General features: G+C 46.6%; 1 protein-coding gene across 1 annotated transcript in view; it reads left to right on the top strand.

Moving 5' to 3' along the window:
• The window catches only part of Sdad1 (SDA1 domain containing 1), a 28,532-nt gene extending 1,958 nt beyond the window's left edge, over positions 1-26,574 (top strand). The window contains exons 2-22 of the mRNA XM_005359499.2: positions 3,202-3,306; positions 3,870-3,968; positions 4,133-4,243; positions 6,669-6,740; positions 6,816-6,916; positions 8,012-8,069; positions 8,859-8,933; positions 10,598-10,699; positions 11,662-11,731; positions 12,818-12,921; positions 14,092-14,149; positions 15,599-15,657; positions 16,494-16,570; positions 17,238-17,335; positions 17,432-17,508; positions 18,058-18,184; positions 18,865-18,956; positions 19,090-19,280; positions 19,381-19,465; positions 20,572-20,733; positions 23,667-26,574. Of these exons, the coding sequence (XP_005359556.1) occupies positions 3,202-3,306; positions 3,870-3,968; positions 4,133-4,243; positions 6,669-6,740; positions 6,816-6,916; positions 8,012-8,069; positions 8,859-8,933; positions 10,598-10,699; positions 11,662-11,731; positions 12,818-12,921; positions 14,092-14,149; positions 15,599-15,657; positions 16,494-16,570; positions 17,238-17,335; positions 17,432-17,508; positions 18,058-18,184; positions 18,865-18,956; positions 19,090-19,280; positions 19,381-19,465; positions 20,572-20,733; positions 23,667-23,714 (1,971 nt within the window). The 3' untranslated portion in view covers positions 23,715-26,574. The remainder of the gene's footprint in view (positions 1-3,201; positions 3,307-3,869; positions 3,969-4,132; positions 4,244-6,668; positions 6,741-6,815; positions 6,917-8,011; positions 8,070-8,858; positions 8,934-10,597; positions 10,700-11,661; positions 11,732-12,817; positions 12,922-14,091; positions 14,150-15,598; positions 15,658-16,493; positions 16,571-17,237; positions 17,336-17,431; positions 17,509-18,057; positions 18,185-18,864; positions 18,957-19,089; positions 19,281-19,380; positions 19,466-20,571; positions 20,734-23,666) is intronic.
• The last annotated feature ends 295 nt before the right edge of the window (positions 26,575-26,869 follow it).

The raw sequence follows: 26,869 nt of genomic DNA, 5'->3' as shown, positions 1-26,869 counted from the left end.
TCTTTTTCCCCTGCTGATAGCCATCCTGACTGAGGTGAGATAGTCTCAGATGATTTTAATTAATTTGCATTCCCCTGATGGCTAAGGATGTTGCGCGCTTTTTCAGATAGTTATTGGCCATTTGCATTTCTTTTGAGCACTGTCTGTTCAGTTCGTTAGTCTGTTTGATTGGAAGATTTGTTTTGAAGTTTAATTTATATGATTCTTTATATATTCTACCTAGCAGTCTTATGATTGACTAGGGGCAAAGCTTGTTTCTGCTGTCTTGTAGATTTCCTCACTGGGCTGATTTTCCCTTTGCTGTACAGCACACACGCCCATTGATCAGTCCTTTGAGTTCTTTCTTGTACTGTTGGAGTCCTTTCAGAAGGCGATTAAGAACCACCTGTTTCACAGCTGACCCAAAGCTCTGGTTCTGTTTTTGACTAGGTGTGTACCCACAGAAGGTTAAGTAACAGCCTTTGTATTTTAATATTCAAGAAGGTAATCACCTCTTCCATTCATTTTGAGTATATGTGCAGATCCACACATGCACACAGTTTAATATGGCAATATATTTCTAGACATGGAGGATATGGGGACAAGTAGGACATGATTGAGCCCTGTCTTTTTGGACTTCCATTCTAAGGAGGACAGTGCATGTGTAAGGTAAGGGCTGGAGAAGGTAACCCTGGGTGAGAGCGTTAGAAGAGAAGGCTACTGACTCTCGTGAGTGGGGAAGCCTTTTCTGCAATGGTGGTGTGAGCCCAGCGGATCAAAGCATTCTAGGCAGGAGTAGGCCTGGCAGACTGTTGTGGAAAGAAATGAAGCAGGAACGCCTGTTATCCCTTAAGTGTAGTGTGGGTGCAGGCTAGCCCTTTAGATGGTGGTAAGCAGTTTGGATTTGACTTTTGGTGTTTCTGGGAACCATTGAGGATTTAAATCAACTGGGTACCAAGCATGGATAGTTCTTGAAGTTTTCCTGACAAGAAGAAGGGGAAATGGAGTGGAAGCCAGAGAGTGGAGTGGGATCCAAAGTTTCTCATTACGTGGTGGAAGGAATGACATTCCGTGAACTACGGCTAGGGCGGAGATTGAGGCGAGATTTAGGACTAAGTGGGCCAGTCAAGGGTGAGAAAAGGAGTCCATTTGGAAGGAGAGCAGCACTCTAGAAGGTAGCATTAAGGAACAAAGAGGACACATACTGACTTGGCCATGGTGCAAGAAAATGATGTCGCAGTGCTGGATGAAAGAGCCACCTGTGGTCACTGGGAGAATCAGGGTGACTGGGGCTGCTTCACCCTCAGATACTGGGGTACTGGTGTGGAGGTATGAAAGAGAGGGACGAAGAGAGAGTGGGGCTTGGGCATTGTGATGACGGATTTGCATGAAGGACAGCATGGGCTTGGTCCTCCTCATGTCAAGGCAGACACTGGTAAGTGGGCCCTGGTTGGAGCATTGAAGGAACTGGGAACAGGATTGGGTTAGGAACGTGAAGAGTTTGGGTGTCAGTGGTAATATGGGGACAGGTGAGAGGTCACAGCTGAAGCATGGTGTTGGCCTTTTAACTCAAACTCCGAGAAACTGTGGGGACTAGGAAAGCCTGATGACTAAGAAGTGCTCTCGTAGCCGGGCGGTGGTCGCACGCCTTTAAACCCAGCATTTGGGAGCAGAAGCAGGCGAATCTCTTTGAGTTCAAGGACAGCCAGGGCTATGTAACACAGTGAAACCCTAACTAAAAAAAGTTCTCTCTGTGTGTGTATGTGTAGTGTTTGAATGTAATTGGCCCCCATAATCTCCTAGGGAGTGGCACTATTAGATGTGGCTTTGTTGGAGTGGGTATGGCCTTGTTAGAGGAACTGTGTCACTGTGGAGGTGGGCTTTGAGTTTTCCTGTGCTCAGGATACTTGCCAGTGTCTCCATCGACTTCTTGTTGCCTGCAAGATGGAGGACTCTTAGCTCCTCCAGCACCACAGCTGCCTGTGTGGCACCAGGCTCCTCAGAAACTAGCCACCTCAGTTAAATGTTTTCTTTGTAAGAGTTGCTGTGGTCATGTGTCTCTTCATAGCAGTAGAAACCATAACTAAGACAGTATGTGAATGTGTGTGTGTACTTGTCACACAGTTAAGCATAGGGACTGTGGGAAGCTGGGGTGTAGTTCAGCCTGGAACACTTCTCTAGCACACTCGAGGGCCCTCAGTTCCATCCCCAGCAGCAAGTATGGACGACAATAACTATAGAGCGTGGACCTGAGGCTTGACTCCAGTTCCAGTTCCTGCAGTAAACTGGCTTGTTTGTTGGGTCAGATGGGGCTGTGTATATCATGACCCTGGCACAAACGAAGTGCTTAGTAAGTTGAAGCTGTGGCTTTATTCTTGTTCCTTCTGTCTTTTACCCTTGGCTTTGTTGTTTTGGGGTTGGGGTCAGGTGGGATTGGTGTGTGCACACATGTGCCTCGTGTGGGGGCCATGGGAGGATGTTGGGTGCCCTAGATTCTCATTCTGCCCAGTGTCATCCTTTCCCTGGTTCTGAGCTAAGCTAGTATTTGGTATGCCCCAGAGATCCTGCTGTCTCCATCCCTCACACGGGTGTGCATGGGTGCTGATGTCCAAATTCAGGTCCTCAGGCTTGCACAGCCAGCACTCCAACTACTAAGCCATTTCTCCAGCCCTGTCTTTGGTGACGATGATGATTCTTCTTCTTCCTCTCCCCCTTCTTCTTTTCTAGCTTTAAGAAACTGTGTTGAGTGTCTCGGCTGCATGTACTATGTGCACGCATCCCTGTTACCCTCGGAGCTTTGAAGAGGGCGTCTGATCCCGTGGGACTGGAATTGTGATGGTTGTGAACCATTGTGTAGGTGCCAGGCAGTGAACCAGGCCCTCTGCAAGAACAAGCGCTCTTGCGCTCTGTCTTTGGTTCTTAGCATCTCTGTCTAGGACTCCAGCATGAAGCTTCCGTGGTATTTAGAGGGTGACTGACTAGAAGGTGTCATGTCCTTCAGGTGTACTCCACACTTAGTGGCCTGGCATCCTGCTGCTGATCCAGGTGCCCTTCATACACAGGTCATGTAATGTCAATGGCAGAACAAGGCCAGAATCTGAGTTCCTGACTCCTGTTCACATATACCTAGGTCTTTTTCTCTGTACCACTGGCAAAGGTGTGTGCCAGCTTGTTACTCTGTATAAAAGAGTGTGACAAACTCTGTTCTCTTTTCCCCTACAGTTCCTCCAGCAGTATAATCACTATAAATCCAATATGGAGATTTTCAAGTTACAGCCAAATAAACCCAGCAAAGAACTGGCAGAGCTGGTGATGTTTATGGCGCAGGTAAGAAGGTGATTTCTCAGTGAGACGGACGAGGTGCAGACTACCACCACGCCACCCCACCTCATCCCTGGTGATTTCTCAGTGAGATACAGTGAGGTGCAGAAGTACCATCCCACCTCACCCCACCCCACCGCACCCCATCCCTGGTGATTTCTCAGTGAGATGGACGGTGAGGTGCAGACTACCACCATCCCACCCCACCCCACCCCATCCGTGTTTTCCAGCCTTTGTGTGGAAACTTAAATTTTTCTAAAGCCTTCCCTTTTGTAGCTCTTTTCTTCCTAAGATAGTTTAGAGAATTTTATTGAATTTTTAACACAACCAACCAGAACAAAAATTGATCCAAAAAATTTTTTTAATTCGTCATACAGGCAGGTTCTCAATGTGCTCCAAGCATTTTGCCAAAACTACTGGAACAGTGAAAGTAGTAGAAAAATTAGCATGCAGGGAAAGCTGTCGATTGAGAGTTTTCTGCCTCCGAACCAGCCCTTCCCTGAGCATCTAAATGTGCAGCTGAAGTGGGGGAGAAAGGCCACACTGACAAGAGCCCTGCTTTCTTACAGATTGCCCACTGCTACCCGGAACATCTCAGTAGCTTCCCACAGGAGCTGAAGGAGCTGCTCTCCTACAACCACACCGTCTTGGACCCGGATCTCCGCATGGTAGGAGAGTTCAAAGGTCATGTGCATGCGATGATGGCGAAGTGAGAGCACCTCCAGCGAACGTCTCTGCAGTGCCTGGGGAGAGCAGATGGGCCGTGCACGCTGCGTTTCCTCGTTTGATTAACTTCACCCTCAGCTTAGTATCTTTTCTTTTCCTCCCCTAGACATTTTGCAAAGCGTTGATCTTGCTGAGAAATAAAAATCTCATCAATCCATCAAGTTTGCTGGAGCTCTTCTTCGAGCTTCTGCGCTGCCATGACAAGCTCCTGCGGAAGGTAAGGAGCGGGTTTGTTCCCTGAGTTCCTCTCCTCCTGAGCTGACATAGCCGAGTTCAGAGTTGCGGAATTGTTGACTTTGTTTGATAGGGTGACATACAGCTGGTCCTTCAGCAGGAGCAAACATCATACATGCAGTTTAGTACTGATAACCAGCACTTGCTGAATGCCGCTCTGGACTAGCCCTTCATCTCAGGCTTCAGGTATACGCTTATTCACAAAAACCTGAGCTAGAAATCTTCATTGTTAATGCTTCACAGACAGAGACAGACAGGTTGAAGCACAGCAAGTGACCTGTTTCGGGTCAGAAGGCTTCCACGTGTATGGAACGGACCGTTAAAAGAAATCCCACACTAGCTCAGAATTGAGAAATAGATGATTATTTATTTAGCGGTAAACTCACAAATCAAAATTCTCTGCTTGAACAGAGAACAGAGATCGAATCCAGCAATCCGAAAGAGCAGCTGGGAAAGAAGGGGTGGACGCAGGCTCTGCATCTACATTATAGTGTAGGAGGCCATGCCCCATTAGGTGGGTAACCACAAACTGTAAGGCTTCCTACAGCACACGTGCAGGGCTAGACCATGAACCCAAGCAGTTTGCTACCAAACCCTAGTCTCTTCGTGACCTTGTTGTGCTGGACATGAGGGCACACACACTAGCTGGAACCAACCCGCACAATAAAACTTTTTTGTTGCAATAGCATTTTTCTATGCCTGTATATTTGCTTAAGATAAGAGCTGAAGGCTTATAAAACAAATTTTAGAAAGAAAAACATAAGTTTGTATTCATTAAGTTAATCCCTCATACCAAATGTTAGGAGACTACTTCTATTTGATTTGATCATTTGTAGTTGTGGTCTCCATGGGACCGTGTTTTGGGACTGGTGACTCAGTGTTAGCACTGCTGCTCTTCCCGAGGATCCAAGTTCAGTTCCAGCACCCACGTCAGGCAGTGAGGACCATCAGTAACTTCAGCTTCAGGAACCTGACACCTCTGGCTTCCGTGGCACCCACACTAATGTGCACATACCCACATGCAGGCACACATAACTATATATAGTTAAACATAATAAAATACACCTTTTTATATTCAGCTATAGTTATAGTTAATGCATATTTATTTATTTATATTTTATGTATACAATAGTCTATCTGTATGTATGTCTGCAGGCCAGAAGAGGGCACCAGACCTCATTACAGATGGTTGTGAGCCACCATGTGGTTGCTGGGAATTGAACTCAGAACCTTTGGAAGAGCAGACAACGCTCTTAACCACTGAGCGTTAACCATCTCTCCAGCCCAGTTAATGCTTTTTTTTAAAAAGATTCCTTTTTATTTGTGTAGGTGTTTTGCCTACTTGTGTATGTGTACTACATACATTCATTGCCCACAGAGTCCAGAGAGGGTGTCAGGTCCGCTAGAACTGGAGTTACAGACAGTTGTGAGCCACCATGTGGGTACTGGGAACTGAACTTGGGTTCTCTGCAGAAGCAGCCAGTGCTCTTACACTGAGCCATCCATCTCTCTGGCCTTCTGTGCTTTTTGTTTCTGGGTTTCTGGCAGTGCTGATTAGTCCAGAGCCTTGCAGTTGCTAGAAGTACTCTTTGACTAAGCTGCATCCCAGCCCTTGAGTTTTTCAGACAGGGGTCTCGCTCTGTAGTCAGGCCTGAACTTGACCTTGTTGTAATCCAGACGCCTTGAACATTCTTCCTACCTCTGTCTCAAGAGTGCTACAGGATCACATAGTTTTGCCTGTTCCTGGTGTTTTACCTAAGCGGAGTCATACATTATGTTTTTTGTGGCTGTCTTGTACTCAGTATGTTTCTTGATTGAGTTATGGCACAGTGGTGTATGTTTGTATCCTTTTCGTTACTAAATATTCCATTGTATTGCCCTGCCGCATGTTTACCCATTCGTCAGCGCTGTTCATCCAGTGGGTGTCTGGGTTGCTTCTCCTTTTTGCCTGTTGTAAACAAAGGATTGTGACTGTTTTTAGAACGTGTTGGCGGTGGGTTTTCTTTTCTTCAGGGTAGACTCGTTCATTTGATAGTTTCACTCATATCCCCTGGAGGGCAGCTTTACCTTTAGCTGTTAATTGTTTGTTGCTTCTTTTTTTAAAAAAAATAATTTATGTAACTTTATTTTATGTGCATTGGTGAAAGGTCTTAGATCTCCAGGAACTGGAGTTACAGACAGTTATGAGCTGCCTTGCCATGTGGGTGCTGGGAGTTGAACCCCGGTCCTCTGGAAGATTAACCAATGCTTTTAAGAGCTGAGCCATCTCTCTAGCCCGAATGTTTGCCTCCTTTGGCTCTCTTCTGTTATAGAATGAAATAGGAAAAGCAAAGTTGTCCTGTGCGTTGGTGCATTTCTCCGAGATGAGAAATGCTCATCTGTTTCATGTGTGGGCTTTGTCTCCTCAGACGCTGTACACACACATCGTGACCGACGTCAAGAACATAAATGCCAAGCACAAGAACAATAAAGTGAATGTGGTAAGTGCTCTTCCTTCTTGTGCTCGAGGCTTTGTGCCGTCTGTGCATTGAGTCCTCATCCTCCTCGTTCCCCAGGTGCTGCAGAATTTCATGTACACCATGCTGAGAGACAGCAACGCGACTGCAGCCAAGATGTCGCTGGATGTCATGATCGAGCTCTACAGAAGGAACATCTGGTAACACAGGAGTTTTTCCATGAGAGACAGACACATGCATGTGTTGTCTATTGTTTGTTTTGGAGACAGGATTTCTCTGAATAAGCTCTGGCTTATAATGGACAATAAAACTCATTATCTAGACCAGGCTGACCTAGATCTACCTACCTCTGCCTCCCAAGTGCTGAGATTAAAGGCATGCTCCACCACCCAGCTATTTTCATTTGTAATGATTACAGAGCTCATAGATAAGTGTGACTTTTTGTCTTTGTTTTAATCTTACACTTTTTAATATACTTCTGTTGTACATTGAAGTTGACATAAAATACAGAGGCAATCTGATATGGTTGGTCCGTTTGTCAGCTCGTTATTTGGGAAGAGGAGCCTCAGTTGAGAAGATGCCTCCATCATCTGTAGGCAGTTTAGGTGCATCTTTAATTAGAGACGGGTGTGAGGGGCACAGCCCACGGTGGGCAGGTGGTCCTGAGTTGTCTAAGAAAGCGGATTGAGTAATATGAGGAAGAAATCCTAGAAGCCGCCCTCCTTGGGGGCCTCCGCTTCAGCTGTGGCTGAGATTTTGCAGAGTTTTATAGTGTGTGTGTGCCCACGAGAGAGAGTGCACAGTGTGCGTGAGCACGTGCGTGTGTGCCCCCTTCAAACTTGACATCCTGTTGCTGTCTTCCTCAATGCTCCTTACCTTATACCTCATACAAGGTTTCTCAGTGGAACCTAGTTGATTGAGTTGAGCTAGTTCAGCTAATCTGAGCGAGCTGGCTTGCTGTGGGGATCCCTTGTCTGTCAGCAGACGGGCCACCCTGCCCCCTGACGAGTCCTGGATCGGAACTCCGGTGCTCATACGCGCACAAGCACTCTCCTACCAGCCGTTCCTCCAGCTCTGGGTTTGCTGTATTGTTTTCTCCTCTGAGTTGTTGGCATTTTTGTTTTTTCTTAACACTTATCCTGTGGCACCAAATATTCTTCACATTGATGGCTTCAAGCTTTGTGATGAAGTTTTGTACCTATGCGGACTCATTTAGGGGTTTGTCACTTTAAGTCCTAGAATTGGCCATCCTAATGTCAGAAGGACTCACTGTTCTGTGCTGTTTTCTCTTCCAGGAATGATGCTAAAACTGTCAATGTTATTACAACTGCCTGTTTCTCCAAGGTCACCAAGGTGAGCTGTAGGGCTATCTGTTGCTGAGGGTGAAGTGGAGCTGGGCGTGTCGGGAGGAAATGGCTGCCATTTACTCCGCCATGCTTTACAAATCCTGGAGTTGTAGCTGACTCTTCTAAAGTGTGAGCCAGGAAAGCGACTGTAAAAAGAACCACCAGCCAACTGAACTGCATTATATCCCCCTGTAATAGCCGGCGTTTTTTCTGTGGGCTCTGGCCCGGTTGAGAGAAACTCAGACAGCATGTGGCTTGTCAAAAGGGCTGTGACGGCTCTTTTCTTGGGATGCGGAGATTCTCTGCAGTCTACCCGAAGGGTGATTGTATAGAGCCTGACGGTCACTTCTGTTTGTTGATTTAAGTCCGTGTTTATCAATGGATACTAGTGTCTGAAGACGTGATTCGATGCCCCAGGTGTGGCACCAGTGCCTTAGCTACGCGTGTGCTGGGAGGCCCGCTGCCCTTCCGTTTGTCCAGGAGAGGGCTGACCTCTCCTTTCATGTGATATGTGCCTGACAGTTCTTTATCAAATAAATGATTGGTTTGGGGGGATCCTGGGTATGGAAACCCGGGATTGGGCTTACTCTCAAGCGTGTTTGCTGCCCTTGAGCTGTGTCCCTCGCCTCATCCTAGTGACGGATGTTATTGCGCGTCTGTGAAACAAGCGGCCCTCCTTCCCACCCTTGAGACTCTTTCTTCAGACACAGCAGTCTACGTATGTGGGGTGGAAGTGTAGGCATAAGTCTGTTTGTTCTTGCCTGGGGACATTGACTTGTTTCTTGTTGGTCTTTAGATATTGGTTGCTGCTTTGACCTTCTTCCTTGGGAAAGATGAGGAAGAGAAACAGGACAGTGACTCGGAATCTGAGGTGGGTTGAATGCAGGGCCTTAGAGTTGTCAGTTCCCCGTGTGTTGCTCCGCTGAGTTCAGTCTGTCAGACCTTTAGATGCTGAGTTTGTAGGCAGGGTCACGTCTGTCCTTTAGATGCCGAGCTTGTAGGCAGGGTCACGTCTGTCCTTTAGACGCTGAGTTTGTAGGCAGGGTCACGTTTGTCCTTTCAGAGTTCTGCTGTGCCGAGGCTTCAGTTCAAAATGTTTGCTCCTTATTCCTCTTGTTTATTAGCAAGACTGACTGAAATGTGGCTCAGGTTCACTCGCCCCTGGTCTGCGCTCTGAGCTTTTTCTACCTGTACATGTATAACCTTAGAGGAAGAGAAGATGCCGGCAGTTTTGGGGTGGTCCCAACATCACAAACGTAGGACAGAGGAGTCTTTAAAATTATTGCAGTGTCTTTAAAATCGAAGAAGTAAAAAGATATATTCTAAAAACACATACGTGCAGGACTAGAGCGGTGCCCTAGTGGTAACAGGCACTTACTGCTCCTGTAGAGGACCAGAGCTTGGTTCCCAGCACTCATGTTGAAGACCTACAGCTGTGTGTAACTCCAGCTCCAAGGGACTGAACACCCCTCTGTTCTCTGTAGGGATCTGCAGGGACGGGTGCACACGCACACAAATACAAATTAATAATTTTAGCATTGTGGTAACTAAACCAGTATCTCCTGGTAACATCTTACTATATTTCATTGTAAAAACTTTGAGATAATTTAGACAAAGTAAGGGGTTTTCTTGACTTTGGGTTATTTCTGTCATATTTCCTTCCTTCCAGGTAACCGTTTTGTTTCCAGTGCATTTATGTTTGTACAGAAAGTCCTGTATAAGCATTTAGCAGCTATATGTATCATGTACACACTACAGTGTGCTTTGTGTCAGTGTATGCAGATGCATTTTGTTTGGATCTGTGAATATTCCAGAATATTTCAGAATATGAATGTATTATACTTTAAGCGTTCTTCTATTGATGAATATATTTCCAGTTTCCTACAAATAAAAGCAACATTGTATCTGTATATCATACTGAAATGAAGGATGCAAAAATCATTGCTGTAGGGAAAATGTGTGGTCTGGTTTTTTTTGTTTTGTTTTGTTTTGTTTTTCGAGACAGGGTTTCTCTGTAGCTTTGGTGCCTGTCCTGGAACTAGCTCTTGTAGATCAGGCTGGCCTCGAACTCCCAGAGATCCGCCTGCCTCTGCCTCCTGAATGCTGGGATTAAAGGCGTGCGCCACCACTGCCCGGCTGTGTGGTCTGTTTTTGCATATGTGTACTGATTTCCTGATTTTAAAAGGTTGTATTCATTAGTGGCTGTGTGAAAAAAGTCTAAGAATCAAAATTAGGGGCCAGAGAGGTGGCTCAGCTGATACAAGCACTCGTGGAGCAATTCCATTGACCTGAGCTGAGTCTGTAGAAGCCACGTTAAACAACCAGACTCCTGTAACTCCAGCTCCTGGCCACTGAAGGCCTCTAGTCTACGCGGACACCTACACCCTCATGCACATGCTCACAACAGACACACACATACACATAAATAAAAATTAAATAAATCTTTAGAACAAAACAATGTAGTTGGGAGTCCTATACGCTGCTCCTGTGCAGATTTTCCTTGTTCCCAGTTTCCCAGTGTACTTTGTTCTTTAGGATGAAGGACCCACGGCAAGAGACCTGCTGGTGCAGTATGCCACGGGGAAGAAGGGCTCCAAAAACAAGAAGAAGTTGGAAAAGGCAATGAAAGTGCTGAAGGTGAGGTCCGTGCCTGGAAACTGCAGTCGGAATCCTCAGAGTGTGGAGTATGCATGGGGTTTTTTTTTTTTTGCCTGCTAAGGTTTTGAGAGAGAGAGAAAGAGCATTAAAAACAAACAAACCTTAGAAATGGATGGTGAGTTGTAAGCACTGACATTTTAGATAAATAGGTTATGTTCAGCTCTGACTGGTCAGTGAGCTTCTGGAATCTACCCATCTCTGCCTTCCCAGAGCTTGAGTTATAAAATATACCACCACATCCCTCTTGGTGCTGAGGATGCAAACTCTGGTCCTCATGCTTGCATGGTGTGGTGCTAGTATTTGCATCTTTAAATTTCTATCTCACACATTTTCATAGCTGATATATTTTCAAAGCTTTTTTTGTTGTTGGTATTGTTTGTTTGGTTGGTTGGTTTGGTTTAGTTTTTTTGAATCAGGGTATCACTGTGTAGCTAACTCTGGCTTTGCTGGAACTCACTCTGTAGACCAGGCTGGCCTTGAACTCAGAGATCCACCTGTCTCTGCCTTCAAAGTGCTGAGATCAAAGGTGTGTGCCACCACACCTGGCTTCTTCCAAATGAAAAGAGGTTTTTAGAACAAGAATTTTTCTTTTGAGCTAGTGTAATGGGGGCAGGGAAATGGCTCAGTGGATAAGAACTCCACTGTGCAAGCATGACCACCTGAATTCAGACATCCAGCACAAGCCAGATGTGGCTGTGCACATCTGTAAGCCTAGGTCTGGTGGGACAGGAGACCGGTGAGTCCCTGGAATTGGTAACCAGTCAGCTTTCCTAGAAACAGCAAGAAACCCAGTCTCAGCAAGACAAAGAACACTGACACATTCCCCTGCTGGGCACATAGCACACAGTCAGTCTAGGACTGCTAATGGCCCTCGGGACACAGTTTGAGGACTGGCTAATTCATAACCGAGGGGTTTTGAATGGGTTTCTGTTCTCTTTCAGAAACAAAAGAAGAAGAAGAAACCAGAAGTGTTTAACTTTTCAGCTATTCATTTGATTCATGATCCCCAAGGTACCATAATTACTGCTTCTGAGTTTTCTGTTGGCCTTATCACTTCCTGTTAACTTACTACTCTTTAGACCAGTTTTTTTGTTTTTTTTTTAATTGAGTTACCTCGGAAACTGGGTAAAGTACAGATTCTGGTTCATTAGGGCGTAGGTATGGCTTTGGAATCTGCACTTCCAAGAAAGTCCTAGTAGGTTGGCTGCTGGTGGCCTGCAGAGCACACTCTCAGAAGCAAACTATCCACTATAGAGGTCGGTGCACAGCATCTCGGGAATCTGTGTTTAGGAAGATGTGTGTATACACATACACAAATATGCACGAAACAACAATTAGTGGAAACAGGCCAGGAACGATATATGGGAAGGAAGGGGGAAATGATATGATTATAACCTCAAAAGATAAAAGAAATTATTTTAAATATGTATTTTAGGAATCCAGGGCTCTGAAGAGTTGTCCTAGCGACTAAGAGCACTGGCTGCTCTTGCAGAGGACCCAAGTTTGCTTTCTGGCACCCATGTTGGGTGGCACACAATGCCAGCCTGGCTTTAAGGGATCCTCTGAATGTGTGCACACATGTGCATATACATGCATATACATAAATAAAATAACTAGTCTCTAACAAGTGTTAAAAATCACCTTGAGTGTTGGCACAGCACTCAGGAGGCAGAGGCAGACAGATCCCTGAGTTCTACGGGCCAGCCTGCTCTACACAGTGAGTTCCAGGGCAACTAAGGTTATGTAGTGAGACCCTGTCTAAAAAAAATCTTAGGAGGGCTGGAGAGATGGCTGAGGTTAAGAGCATTGCCTGCTCTTCCAAGGGTCCTGAGCCACATGGTGGCTCACAACCATCTGTAACAGGGTCTGGTGCCCTCTTCTGGCCTGCAGGTATACACACAGACAGAATATTGTATGCATAATAAATAAATAAGTAAATAAATATTTTAAAAAAATCTTAGGAATTCTTAAGATGAATTTGGGTACCATATTTGATCTTCTCACTGATGTAACCCCTCGTGCCATGCCCTTTCCCTGTGCACTGTTAAGTGCTGTCTGCAGCCATGAACCCATAGTTCTCTGATTGTTTCCTTCCAGACTTTGCGGAGAAGCTCCTGAAGCAGCTGGAGAGCTGTAAGGAGAGGTTTGAAGTGAAGATGATGCTCATGAACCTCATCTCCAGATTGGTGGGGATTCACGAGGTGCGGACTGTGCTGCTGCTCTGGGGATGTTAGCAGTTACATAGAACGATGGTTTAAGTTTTAATCCTCAAGCCATTTGCGCAGTTAGAATCGGCAGAGAATCCAGCCTTCCTGTCTGAAAACAGCTGCTTTTATTAACCACTCATTCCTCTCCAGCGTGTGTGGTGCTAACCTGTGCACATTCAGTCCACGTGGAGCCATCACGGGCTCCCTCTTGTTAATTTCACATGTGTGTTCCTGAGCCAGGATAAACTACATACTAATATTGATTCTTGCTGCTTTTCAGTGTGCCTAACCCTTCCTGATATTAACTTCCAGGTGTGCAAAGCTGGGATCCCTGGGTATTTTTTGGTATTGAGTTAGATTGCAAGAGCTCCTTGGTGGTGTTTGTGTGAATACTTTCAGAGTAGCTACCTTTAAAATGGATCACAAAGTGACCCTTGAAAGTGTTCTCTTAACTGCTTTGTTTTTTTCTCTTATGGGTTACGGGGGTTTTGCCTTCATGTACTTTTGTGTAATACATATGTTCAGTGCCCTCTGGGACCAGAGTTTCAGATGGTTGTGTGTCTCCATGTGGGTGCTGGGAGCATGAGGTCCTCTGGAAGAGCAGCCAGTGCTCTTAACGCTTGAGCCATCTCTCCAGCCCGGTTTTCTGACACAGATGTCATAACTGGTTCTGTTCTGAGATTGTTCAACATGTTGGTTTCCTTGATTACAGATACAGAGTTCATAGTTCTTCCTCCAGTGTGGCTGGACTAGAGTAGAGTCAGACTGTCAGTTCAGGGCAGTCTGACAGCACTAGGGCCACTCAGTTTTACCCTGCTCTGGCCCCAGGGACTTTAGGACCAGTGCTGCTCCTGGTCTGGCTCCCTTCTGTGAATACCAAGACAGAGCTCTACAGCCAGGCTAGGGTCAAAACTAGAAGAGGGCTGGGTTTTGTTAGCCTTTCCCTGCTTTGTCTGCTCTTTCTCTCACCTGGTGAGATAGCAGGATAGTGCTGGGGAGAGAATTCTTTCCCTGGGTTACTGCAGCGCATTGAATTCACCTGTGGTGGGATTGCTTACTGAGACCAAAATGAGTCAAAGTGATTCCCAGTGCATTTATCTTGGTAATGAAATGTCATGCTTAAGTTTCATAAATATTGAAGTCAGTACATTCTTCTCTCCACAGCTTTTCCTCTTCAACTTCTACCCTTTTGTGCAAAGGTTTCTGCAGCCCCACCAGAGAGGTAACATGCTTGTGTGTCTGATCCTTGCCTGTGACCTAATAAGTGGCAAATCTATTCTAGCATCGTTAAGGACAGATAGCGTTGTGTGTTTTATAGAGAAAAGAAAAATGGAAGGCTGATGTTGGAGGATCAGGACCTCAGGTCAGCCCTAACCACACACACATATCCCTTATTTTTAAAAAATAGTAAAGATGAATTCTTGATTGCAAGTCTTTTTGTAATATAAATTCTGTCAAAAATTCTAGTTTGGGGGCTGGAGAGGCAGCGCCTAAGTTAGGAGCACTATACTACTCTTGCAGAGGACCTGTGTGTCCACTCCCACGCCCACATGGTGGCTCACAACTGTCTGTAACTACAGTAGGAGATCTTCTGCCCTCCATAGGCACCACACATGCATGTGGTGCACACACATGTGTAGGCAAAACATCCATACACATAAAAAATAAATAAATTGTAAAAAGAAAAAAATGGACCTAGTTTTCCCCTTTAACTGTAGCATTGTAGTAACGGGCCTTTGGTTACTGGTCTCCATGGCCCTGTGTGCCTTCTCTGTTAGCAATGACACAAAAGCAGGGAAAGACGGTTGCTTGTTTTGCCCAAACAGGAAGTGGACATTTGAACATCTGACATGAACCTTGCACTGTGCTAAGTGCTTTCTGTAATCACTCGATGAAATTGATAAGTGGCCTCTTTGAAGTTCAGAAAGTGACCACAGTCATTCAAATGAGTGACAAGTCAGCTTTGCCTCTTTCCTTGTTTTTTGTTTTTGAAGCGGGGTCTCTAGCCCAGGCTGGAACATCAGAGGGCCTCCTGCATGGGCCTCTCGTGGCCTACACTTAGAGGCATGAGCCACGCGCCTGGTCCAAAGGCCTGTTCTTTCCGTGGACTATGCAGCCTCTTGGAAGAGAGTGTGTTCACACATGTGCGTTTTTGTCTGTCCAACAGATGTTTGTTTGGTGACTTATTTGATTAGTTTGCTGCTTGAGACCAGATTTGGTGTGTAGCCGTGGCTGGCCCCAGTCGCGGGGTCCTACTGTCTCTGCTGCCACTCCTAAGTGTTAGAACTGTAGATATGAGCTGCCACACACAGCCCGCACAGAGCCCAGGAGTTTTGCGCCTGTTAGACACTGAGGTCATGGTGACCGTAAGGCAGAGTCCTTGACAGCGCAGTGTATAATATCCAGGTCAAGGGTTTGGAAGAGAAAGGCAGAGTAAGGGCAATGGTGGGTATGGGCCAGATGCTCTGTTAGCCTGTGCAATCACGGAGGGCAGAACAAAAGACCTGAAGAAGCCCAGAGGTGAGCCCAGGACATAGGTAGGGGTTGGTCTTCGGGTGAAGTAAGTTAAGTTAAGTGATGGCCATGTGATAACTGAGTTTGCTTGCCATGTTGCTGTAGTCCTTGGAGGCAGATGATAATGTGTATGCTTTCTTGTCTCTTGTGCTTTCAGAAGTCACGAAGATCCTTCTGTTTGCTGCACAAGCCTCTCATCACCTGGTGCCACCAGAGGTGAGAACTCACCATGACCTCCAGAATAGGGACATGGAGCACGCACGCACACAGATCCAGTGTAGTGTGGTGCTGTCACCCAGGTCCAGAGTGTGCAGTGCTGCTGCTGGGCATATTAGGGTTTCTTCCCAGAGTTGCTGTCTCTCCTATTCCCTTTCCATGAACAGAGGAGACCTAACTCCTAAGGAGATGTGATAGAAGTTAGCTATACAGTTCATAGAAGGGGAACAAGCTGAGGATTCTGACTTTAACAACCAAATTGTATATGTCTAGGAAGGTCCAAGAGTATAACTTCATGGTGATTATTGTTTAAGCTCATAATTCCTTGATTAACACTGAATTATCCTGTGTCAAAGCAAAGTTTTGTTTTGATAGTATCATTTTTAAAAACAATGTAATGGAATATGTACAGTAAGAAAGCGGAAGTAGCTGGGCACCAGCACTCAAGAGGCAGAGGCAGGCGGATCTCTGAGTTGGAGGCCTAGAGTGTTGAGGTCGGTAGAAACGAGAGACCTGTCTCAGTGAGGGATAAGATGAGGATTGGCTCCTGCAAGTTCTCCTTTGACCTCCACACATGTGCCCTGGTGAGCACTGAGGTGTATGCAGAACCACACACTAAAGTATCAGAATTTTACAAGGAAACAATGTTAGAGGACATTGTGTCCAACGCTGGTAACCTTCGCCTGAAGTATAACCCGGAGTACTGAGTCCCTCACTTGCCTGGGTTTGGTTCTCAGCTCCTATCCTGGAGCTGGAAGGCTGCTTTCGCACTGACGACTGCTCTGCTCCGGAACAAGGGCCTCTCGCCCGACTCACCTCTTTTGTTCCCAACTCAGATCATTCAGTCATTGCTCATGACGGTGGCCAACAATTTTGTTACTGACAAGAACTCTGGGGAAGTCATGACTGTAGGGTACGTACAGCATGCGTGGGACTGTGGGTGTGTTTCACAGACCAACATGGGCAGTTGTTAGAGCTGTAGCTTCAGCCTCTACAAGAGCAGTCTTCTCAGGAGGCTTGGTGTTTTCATTTTATTGATTAGAATTCTAAGGAGAGACTCAGATCAAAAATACTTGTCCTTGTGATCAGCATGTGATGGTTTGCAGTCAAGGACTGTTTAACGACCTAATGCTTCTTTTTCTCCTCCCATGAAGTTCCCTTACACTGGGACATGTGATTGTTAGTGAGTCACTCTGAAGAGAGGCTGGAGAACTCCTGTACCCCTCTGGGTGACTCAAAGGGCTATGTGTGATACACTAAGCAGTTACTTTGTATCTCTCTTGCACACTGATGCTGGGATAGAAGCTCTAAAGACCTTTAACCCTTTTGAGCTGACTTTATGCCTCTCTTTAGAGTGGGTGAGCAAACGCTGCCATGATTTGTTGTGCCCAACACTGGTCCTTGTTACACTGGCAGAGCAAGTGTGACTGTCGGGAATATCAGCCTGGACGGCTGTTCACATTCTTTCTCGGCCACACTGCAGGTTTAGGGTCCTAAGCCTGTGAAATCCAACCTGTGGTCCTTTTGATTTTTGAACATAAAATTACTCTTTTATTTTAAATTTATTTTTCCTTTTCCAGAATCAATGCTATAAAGGAAATAACAGCTCGATGTCCTTTGGCCATGACTGAGGAACTTCTCCAGGACCTGGCTCAGTACAAGACACACAAAGATAAGAGTGAGTTGTTCTCTGTGGGCCAGCGGCACAGTCGCCCTGCCTTTACCTCTCAGTGGTCTTTGCTTGACATTTCTAATCAAAGGTGGTGTTTTACAGATGTAATGATGTCTGCCAGAACTTTGATTCATCTCTTCCGGACACTGAACCCTCAGATGCTGCAGAAGAAGTTCCGGGTAGGTGAAGCGAACTTGGGGTGGTCTAAAGATTCTAAAGAGTGTGGTCAGACGTGAGGGCAGTGCCTGCTGCTCACATGATAGATGAGCGATGCTTCCGTGGGGAGTGTGCGTGATGCGTGTGTTCTGTTCTTCAAGCTTAGGACGCCGTTGATTGAATTCCTTGGTCCTCAACCCTTGTGACCAGCACGCGCTCTGTGATGAGGCTGAGTCTTAGGGTGTGCTGGCTTCCATACTTGACAGTGTTGATGCTGTCAGCAGGCTGGCGTCGGCAGGCAGTGCCTTCAGCAGCTGATCCACAGCCCAGCCGGGTGCCGCCTCTTGGCGGAGAGGGAAGCTTTGTGACACAGAGGTGGTACTGCTGACACTTAAAGCCAGGGCAGTTATTCTCGGTTTAGATCCGAAGGCAGTGAGAAGTGACCTGCGTTCTGCCCGGCTTTACGCTGTTGGCCTGACATGTAAGCAGGTTCCTCTCACCCTAGAGGGCCTTTCATTATGAACGTTTCTTTGAATCTAAGCATCTTAGTTTTAAATAATTTTCTCTTGTAGGGTAAACCTACTGAAGCCTCCATTGAAGCAAGAATACAAGAATATGGAGAGTTAGATGCTAAAGATTACATTCCAGGAGCAGAGGTTCTAGAGATTGAGAAAGAAGAGGATACAGAAAATGACGAAGGTTCATTTCCCTTGTCTTGCCTTGCCTTGCCTTGCCTTTTGCTGGGAATTGAACCCAGGTTCTCACTTATACCACAGAAGATCTGGCTCCTAAAGCTACCTGGCAAGATCAGGGTGCCTATGAGTGGTTGTGTAAATGCCGGACCAAAGAGCTGTGATGCTCTTGTATCCTGGCAGCCTCCTTAATGAAGGGTCTTCAGGTCCTTTCGTATCTGGAAGCCTTTTCTGTACTCCAGGTCACTGGAGTTGTTTCTCCTACGTCTTTAGTACATTGGGTGAGTTAGACATATACATGCTTCAGGCTCCAGTTAAATGTCTAGGCACAGTTCTGATGGACAGCAAGGGCATGCTGGTGGGCTCTCCATGATTCCGTGCAGGCTGTGTTTTCTGGCATGTGACTTAACTGGGAGTCTGTCCCTCTGTCTGTCCCTCTTTGAGCTGTAAGAATTAGATAAGTCACTGTTAGGTTTTGGCTGTTAATATACACTTGGTCAGTGCTGGGTCCCGACTCCTTAAATTAACTAAGTCGATGTGGCATGTGGCAGTGATGTCGCCCAGTTGCTGGTCAGTGGAGTAGCCGAGGTTCATTTCCTTGCTTTTCAACGTTGCTGATGTAGCTCACCTTGCTGTGACTGCCTGACCTGAAGAGGTAGCTGTGTCAATGTGTTCTCTTTCACACAGATGGATGGGAGAGCGCCAGCCTCAGCGGGGAGGAGGAGGATGGTGAGTGGGTTGACGTGCACCACTCTTCTGACGAAGAGCAGCAGGAAACTGTAAGTCCACGTGACCTCTCTCAAGGGTGTCACTCTGCCAAGATGCCATGTTTGCTGGACCATGTTAAAATTTAAATGACTGAGCTGTCACTGAAGCTGGTAGTCATTTTCCTTTTGGCGTATGCTTTTCCAGGCCAAGAAGCTGGAGAGTATGCCCATGGAGGAGCGGAAAGCCAAAGCTGCAGCCATCAGCACGAGTCGGGTGTTAACACAGGATGACTTCCAGAAAATCCGCATGGCGCAGCTGAAGAAGGAGATGGATGCTGCCCCCGGGAAAGCCCAGAAAAGGAAATTCATAGACATCGACAGCGACGAGGAGTCCAGGTGAAAGTGGCCCATGCCCAGATCTGCAGTGGCTGGTGATGGAAGAAAGCATCAGGGGAAGGGCTCACCATCGTTTTGTATTTTTTATCCCTCACCACAGGGGTGAATTGCTGTCTCTTCGAGACATTGAACGCCTTCATAAAAAGCCCAAGTCTGACAAGGAGACAAGACTAGCAACCGCCATGGTGAGTGGGGGCATACCCTTCCCCACTCTAAACAGGAAGTGGATAGAAGGAGTCTTAATCCCCAGTGTGTGTAGCTGTGAGCTTCCTAGTCCATGCCCGCCCGCCCTTCCTCCCTCCCTCCCGCCCTCCTTCCCTCCCACACACCCACCATCCCTCACACCCACCCTTTAAAGGTATAATTAACACATAACAGTTGAATTAGGTGGTTTTTTGTTTGTTTTAAGGCAGGCAGGATCTTACATAACCCACACCCAGGCTGACCTAAAGCTTTAGTTGAGGATGACCTCTGGATTCCTGACCCTCCCGCCTCGACTCCCCAGGTGGTTTACAGACCTGTACCTGGCTTGGTTTATGCAGCTCTGGGAAAAGGACCTGAGCCTGTGCCTGCTAAGCAAGCATTCTACCAATGGAGTCACCCCAATTAGAGGAGAGCTTCTGTGGTTTTGTTTTTTGGTGTACTTTTTGTTGTTTTGAGACAGAGTCTTTCTATGTAGCTGTCCTGGAACTCTCCATAATGACCAGGCTGGCGTTGAACTCAGGTCAGCCCTCATGTCATGTGCTGGGATTAAATACGTCCCCTCCATCCCTGACTGTGAATGAGTTTTGACAGCTGTATTTAACCCTGTGACTAACACCCAAAACAAGATGTAGAGCACAGAAGTGCAGTCTCGCGTGCTCATGGTCAGAGTGCTTAGCAACAGAGAAATGTGGTCACAGTCAGTCGGCCTGGGGCTCGTGCTGTTGCTGCTCAGTTCATGCAGTGACCACGCTTCTGCTGCTTTCTGTGCCTCGGCAGTAGCTCCTCCTCACTCTCGCAGTCTGTGAATGGAGCCCCACGTGGGCAGTTAGAGCCATGTGCTTTCTCCCCCACTTTTCCACACACCGACCTCTTCCTCTTTCCCACCTGCCAACCCCAGCTTGGCCTCTGGAATTAGACTGAATCGGGACATTTCCTTTCGCTGAGCTCCATCCTTGTCTCTGTTGGATTGAGTCCCAGGGAGCAAGAGCTGCATTTTGTCTTGTCCTTGGCATCAGAGGGATTGGATAATGCCTGAGGTGTGTTGTTCTTGAAGAAATACTGAACACTAATCTCTTTGTACTAATAGGCAGGAAGGACAGATCGAAAGGAATTTGTGAGGAAGAAAACCAAAATAAATCCATTTTCCAGTTCCACAAATAAAGAGAAGAAGAAGCAGAAGAACTTTATGATGATGCGGTACAGCCAGAATGTCCGGTCAAAGACCAAGCGCTCCTTCCGGGAGAAGCAGGTGGGTTCCGCGTGGGCCTGAGTTCAGCAACATAAAGACAGCTATGTTTTACAAGAGGGCTGCCTCTCAGGACCACATGCCAAGTGTGCTTGGGGAGGCTGGGAGCAGTCAGGGTGGGATTGATGGGGTCACCCTGTGACCTGTGGGTGACCCTGGATCGTTGTCTCTGAAGTGAAAGAATCAAGCTGGGTCCCCTCTGAGGTGCATTCCCATGCCCTGTGAAGTAGAGTGATTGATCAGGAAGCACTCTTGGGTGTGGACCAGCTCAGGAAGGCAGTGCTCAGCTCAGCACACAGTTGTGGTGAGTTGTGATGTCTGTGTTCTGTCTCAGAGAGTATCGTGCTTACAGCCTGTGGGATTTCTGTCCACTGCAGCTTAGCTGCTTTGCTGCCCATTTTGTTTTACGACAGGGTCTTACTGTGTGCTTTATAGTGGCTTGATCTCAGCCAGACTGGCTTTCCTCGGAGATTCCCTTGCTCCAGCCATCTAAGTGCTGCTTTTGATTGCAGGCATGTGCTACCGTACATGGCCCAGCCATGTTGCCGGGTGGCCTGCTTTGCTCAGTGATGCACTGTAGGAACAGATTGACACGGTGTGTTCTCTGAAGCAGCTGTAGAGGATCAGCCCCAGGCTGCACAGTGTCAGCCATCTTTCCTGGTAGCTAGCCACCGACAGCCTGCCAAGGCTGGGGGGAGTGGCCAGCCCTCTAGACAGCTCCACCTAAACTCTACCTGCTTTTATTCTTTTACTTACAATCTTTACTTACCACGTGTAGGAAATAAAGCAATGACATTTCTAAATAAAGGCTCTGGATTTTGCCACAGAGTTGAATTGACTTATGTTCTGTCCTTGAGAGCCTTCCTACCTAACGTGTAGGGTTGGGAAAATGGCAGCCACACCCTGTTGGCAGCCTTGCTTCTGCAAGATTTAATTGAGCTTAGGCCATTACTCCACTTCCTGTTTTATAGGATGCCGTTTCTTAGCATGGTAGAGAAGCTGGACTTTGATCCTCACCAGTGCGTTAGTAAACATTTCTCTCCGAATAGGAGAAATTCTAAGACTAAATTAAGACTGCACTGTACCCGTCAAAGCTGTTGTTTTAAGAAGGCTTCTTCATTCTGCAGTTCTCTTGCTGCGTGAACTGACGATGAGCCAGGCTTCCTGCGTTTGTTTCCTTGCCTTGCAGTTTCTTCAGGGTTTATTGTTATAGAACAACTGATTTTCCATATTGTCTCCGCTGCACCTAGACCCCCCACTGTTTAAACTGAACATAAGATTCCTTAAGTCAGTCGGGCAGTGGCAGCGCACACCTGTAATCCCAGCACTTGGGAGGCAGAGGCAGGCGGGTCTCTGAGTTTGAGGCCGGCCTGGTCTACAGAGAGAGGCCCAGGACAGCCAGGGCTACACAGAAAAACCCTATCTCAAAAAACAGAACAAAACTAAAAACAAACAAACAAAAAGAGCATCAAGTATTAAATTATTTTTAAGTAAAAAAGATGAAATTTATTTTAATAGTATGCCTTGTTTTGCCTAAAACATCGAAGTAATTCTAACACCTAATCAATATAGAAGTTGTTGAGATATATTTGTGTTAACTAATTAAAATCCAGGGTCCTGTTTGAACAAGGAACTTTGTCCTAATTGTTTCTGTTGCCGCAGTTTGCCTGTGGCTCATGTCAAATGCTCAGTAGCCAGAGTCTCTGAAGCTCCGGGGACCCTGGCACCCTCTGAGAAAGAGCAGCTTGCGTTACCCTGTGGGCATTTTACTGTGCTGAACAGAACCTAGAAGCCTTGCTGCAGAGCCAAGAGAAGGGACTGCAGACATGCCTGGAAAGACGGTGGTGTCTGCGGGGAAGGGTCTGGGCTGTGCGAATAGTTGCGCTGACCCAAATGGCCAGTGTGCGCTGGGACAGTGCTTGGCCTTCAGCTTAGCCACCCTGGACGCCCGAGTGACATGTGAGCGGCTCCTGTGAGTGAAGTGCAAATGCAAACAGCAAGACCCTGGAGAGTGCCAGACACTCGCCTCGGCTGACCTAACTACTCCACCTGCCTTCAAGGAGATGGAAACTCTAGCAGGAAGCTGAAGGCATAGAGATGTAAAATCCAGAGCTGTAGAATGGGTAGATGTAGAGCCAGGCGACAGCTAACCTAGAATGGGCTTGGTACTTTTGAGACAGGGTTTCAGATGAGTATGAGCCCAGACTGGCCTTAAATTAACTCACCTTAGTGAAGTAAAAGCCAGGGTTAGTGTTGGGAATTAACGGAGATATGTGCCTTGGCCTTGCTTGCCGTTACTACTTAAAACTTGGACTTGTTGTTAATGGCCTTTCGTATTCTGTTATCTGGGAGGGTTAAGAATCTTGAGGGGACATCTGTACCTCCAAGTGCCGAGCAGAGCAGAGAAATGCCACGCCCTCCCTGAAGTCAGGTGATGCTGTTTCTGTAGGAAACATAAGGTCACTGCAGACGTTGGTCTTGGTCTTAAACTGGATCTTAAACTCTGTAATTCTACCCCATATGATCATCCCAGGAGCCCCCATTTCTGTGCTAGAAGACAGGGTCACATCCAGCTGGAATGCACACGTTGCTTTCACTTCACCTGATAGGTTTCTGACACAAAGTGATTGAGGAAGTGAGAGACTGAGAGCCTGGGTTAACTAGGAAGAAATGCTTGTTTGTCTTGAGCCCAATACCCAGAGTTTTGACCCCTTGCTAATGTCTTCAAGTCTTTGCCATTGAAAAGAAGTTACAGTGGTGACGATGGTAAGATTGTGTTACTGGCTGGCAGCGGTCGCCTTTCTCCACTGAGCCATCTGGTGAAATACTTCACTATGTGACATTTTTAGGATGGCTATTGACCTAGTGTCTGGTAACTATGACCTAGTTGGTGTAGCAAGTATTACTGTTGACGTTTTCTTCCTTTTCTCTTGCAGCTAGCACTACGAGATGCACTTTTGAAAAAGAGGAAAAGAATGAAGTAGCATAGCAGCAAGTTACCGTTTCCTGCCAGCGCTGTGTGTATTGACATGCCGAAGATTAGTAAATATTTGCTTACCTTAAAAGGATAAGAGACACTATATTTTGGAAACCGCAGTAGCAGTTGTAGCAATTTGGTATTTTTAATTTGGAGGTGGGGCTGGTGGGATTGTGAATGTAAATAGTAGTGGTGTTAAGATCTCCTTTCTAACTGAGAGCAATAGCAAGTGCCTACTAATTGCTGCATGCACAGCTGAGTGAGCAGAGCCCCACTGAGGGCAGGTGTATATGCCGTGTTTATAGTGAGCTTGTAAGTAGTTCCTTGTGGCTGTTGGTCCGGATTCCTGGAGTCGCTGGGCTCCTGGATGAACTGCGGGATGGGAGTCGTACATGCTCTGCAAACAGGACAGTGTTACAAGAGTAAGAGGTTCTTACTTGTAAATAGGCTTGCCTGCTAAACAGGCTCCTGCTGTACAGACCATGTCTTCTTCTTTCTTTTCAATGTTAAGAGTTGGCTAAGACCCCATTTTTCAAATTGCCTTAAGTTTAAATAGTGATTTTGAAATACCTAGCAGGGTGCGGAGGCACATGCCCATAATCCCAACATTCAGAAAGCTAAGGCAGAAGGCTCATGGTTTTAGAACCAGCTTGGAACATACTGAGTTAGTTCAGGGGCAGCCTGGGCTCATAGTGAAACCCCAACCAGAAACACAGACCCTTTGAGCTTTCCGTTTGTGCGGCCTGTTCTCTGCTGTCTGTTGCTGGGGTTTGGTTGTCTGTGCAGCCTGCTCTCTCTGTTCTCTGCCGTCTGTTGCTGTTGGGGTTTGTATTCCAGCCCCGGGTGCCTGCTCTGCACTGGTTTGATCAGTTCCCTTCATTCTCAGTCCATTGTTTACCTTGTTCTCAAACCAAAGCTACACGTTTTTAATGTCAGCTAGGTGTGTGCAGTGGACAGTCACGCTTGAGTCCCGTGTGAGACACAGTCTGCGTGCAGGCTGCTGGGTTTAGAAATAGTCTGGTGCCTTTTGCCTCAGCCATCTTAGGTCGTCCTCTAATGAAAAATGTCTATGCTTGGATTGGAGGAACGGCAGTTCTCCGCCCCTCGGGATTGGTAGCAGCTTTTCCTTTCCCCTTTCATTGTTCTGTTCGGTTGCTGAGCTCAACTTTGGTTTTCTTTTCCCCTGTCACTTTTCCCCCATGGTGGCCCGGGTCCCTGGTAGGGGATTGCCCCGCAGCCTCACCCCAGCACAGCTGTGGAGGAAGTGTCCAGTACAGACTGTGTCAGACCTGAAAAAGCTCTCCACTTTTCTTCTCGTGTTCTTTGGGCGTCTCCTTGTGCATCGGCTCTGAAATCAGCTGCAAGAGTCCAGCTGCAGCTGTGCTCTGTGGCCTCTCAACTCCTCCTGCCCCACCTCCCAGCTGCTCACTACCATGTCTACTTTCTGGGCTACTAGGGCTCATACTCAGGCCTTGGCATTTTAATCCAGAATACCAGCTCATTACCTCTATAGCATTAGCAGATTTCACTGGTAAAGAAGCGCCGGACAAGACAGTCTCAGCTCTTCTCTGCCACATCCCTGTGCTAGCCAGGTGTCTCCTGTAGTGTGGAGGGTACAGGTACAGCGCATGCTCGAGCCTGATTAACCCTGCTGCCAAGGCTGTCTGTAAATGTCACACCGCCTACCTCTCTTTTAGTAAATTGTGTTTTGGTGGTTTCCCCCGCTTCCTTCTTTTTTCTTATAATAGTTAAGATGCTGTGTTTATTTTAACTATCAAGTCCAGTGTCTAGGCAGCTAGTTTAAAGTACATGTCAACTGTCCACTATGTACAAGCACTGTTAGGTGGTTGTGGCTGCACAAACCACATTTGTGTTCCATGAAGATAGCTGTGATGATCCAGTCACTTCACAGTGGGCACACACTGAGCCTTCACACTGCACCATAATCCATGTGCCCGGTGCCCGCCGTGGGCAGGGCAGCACTGTAGAAAACTTGTTCTTGAGTCCTGTGCTTAAGATGTAATAGTCTTGGTGTGATTTTTAAAGGTTCTAGTTAATGTAAATTTTGGGTTTTTTTTATATTCTAATCATTGAAAATTTGTAATGTATATAGAGTATTACATTGAAATTCTATTTTAACTAAAACATTTGTTTTGAGTGTTCTTTTTTAATCCATTTTAAGTAACATATTTTTAAACTGTATATAGGCAATAGTGCTATCCTAAAGAGCATCCTCTCATTAATCCTTCCCCTGATTTTGGAGTGTGTTTTCTGAGATTTAGGAAAGTTTAACCAGACATGGTGACATAACCTATTATCCCAGTACTTGGGAGAATGATGAAGGGCAGGGAGTTGCTGTGAGTTTGAGGCCGGTCTGGCCTACTTAATGAGATAACAAAACCCTGTCTCGGGGAAGGGGACATGAAATGAAGAAGAATAGAGAGATCTGGACTACAGGAAGGAAGCTGGCAGCACCTGGAACACTAGGCCCGGTCCGGGTTCCGGGGCCCCTTTCCTGGTCGTTTTCACTTCTGTTTAAAGGTGCAGAGGGAAGCAGAGGCCACTACTGCTTCTGCTGCGGGTGAATTGCATGCACATAGAGCTCTATGTGTTAATTTCTCTCGCAGATTCTGCTTGTATGTTTTATTAGCTAAGGTTAAAGTATGAAAGGTATTTGCTGTAGAATCTGGTATGTGTGTGGGATATTATAAGAACATGCAGGAAATGCCAAATCTTCGGGCAGGGGTTGGGATCATGTGTAAGATGTGTTATCTTTTCTTTCTGAGTCTGGCATGGTGTATGTTTTTACTTATGGCATTGTGTAAAAAAACAAAGAGAGACATGGAATAAAGGTACATGGAGGATCATTCTGATGAAGTTTCTCTGTAACAAGGAGGCTGCCCCCCCCCCGGGGGGAGGGGATGTGCTGGGATCAAATGAAGGACCTCGCGCATGTGGAGCAAGTGAGCATGTGGAGCAAGTGATTTCCCCTTGAGCTATACACTTCAGGCCTGGACGTGCACCTTAAACCCCAAGGACGGTGTGATTTAAAAGCATCCAGAGGTGTTTGTCTCCCCTTCCTCATTTTCACACTGGCTTCCTGGGGTCTAGAAACATTCTCTAGGACCATCGCCTTCTCTCAGTTCTGCCAGCAATACACAG

The sequence above is a fragment of the Microtus ochrogaster genome, linkage group LG1 (genome assembly GCF_000317375.1).
Source record: "Microtus ochrogaster isolate Prairie Vole_2 linkage group LG1, MicOch1.0, whole genome shotgun sequence".
Classification (NCBI taxonomy): Eukaryota; Metazoa; Chordata; class Mammalia; order Rodentia; family Cricetidae; genus Microtus; species Microtus ochrogaster.
This window is presented reverse-complemented; position numbering and strand designations above follow the sequence as displayed.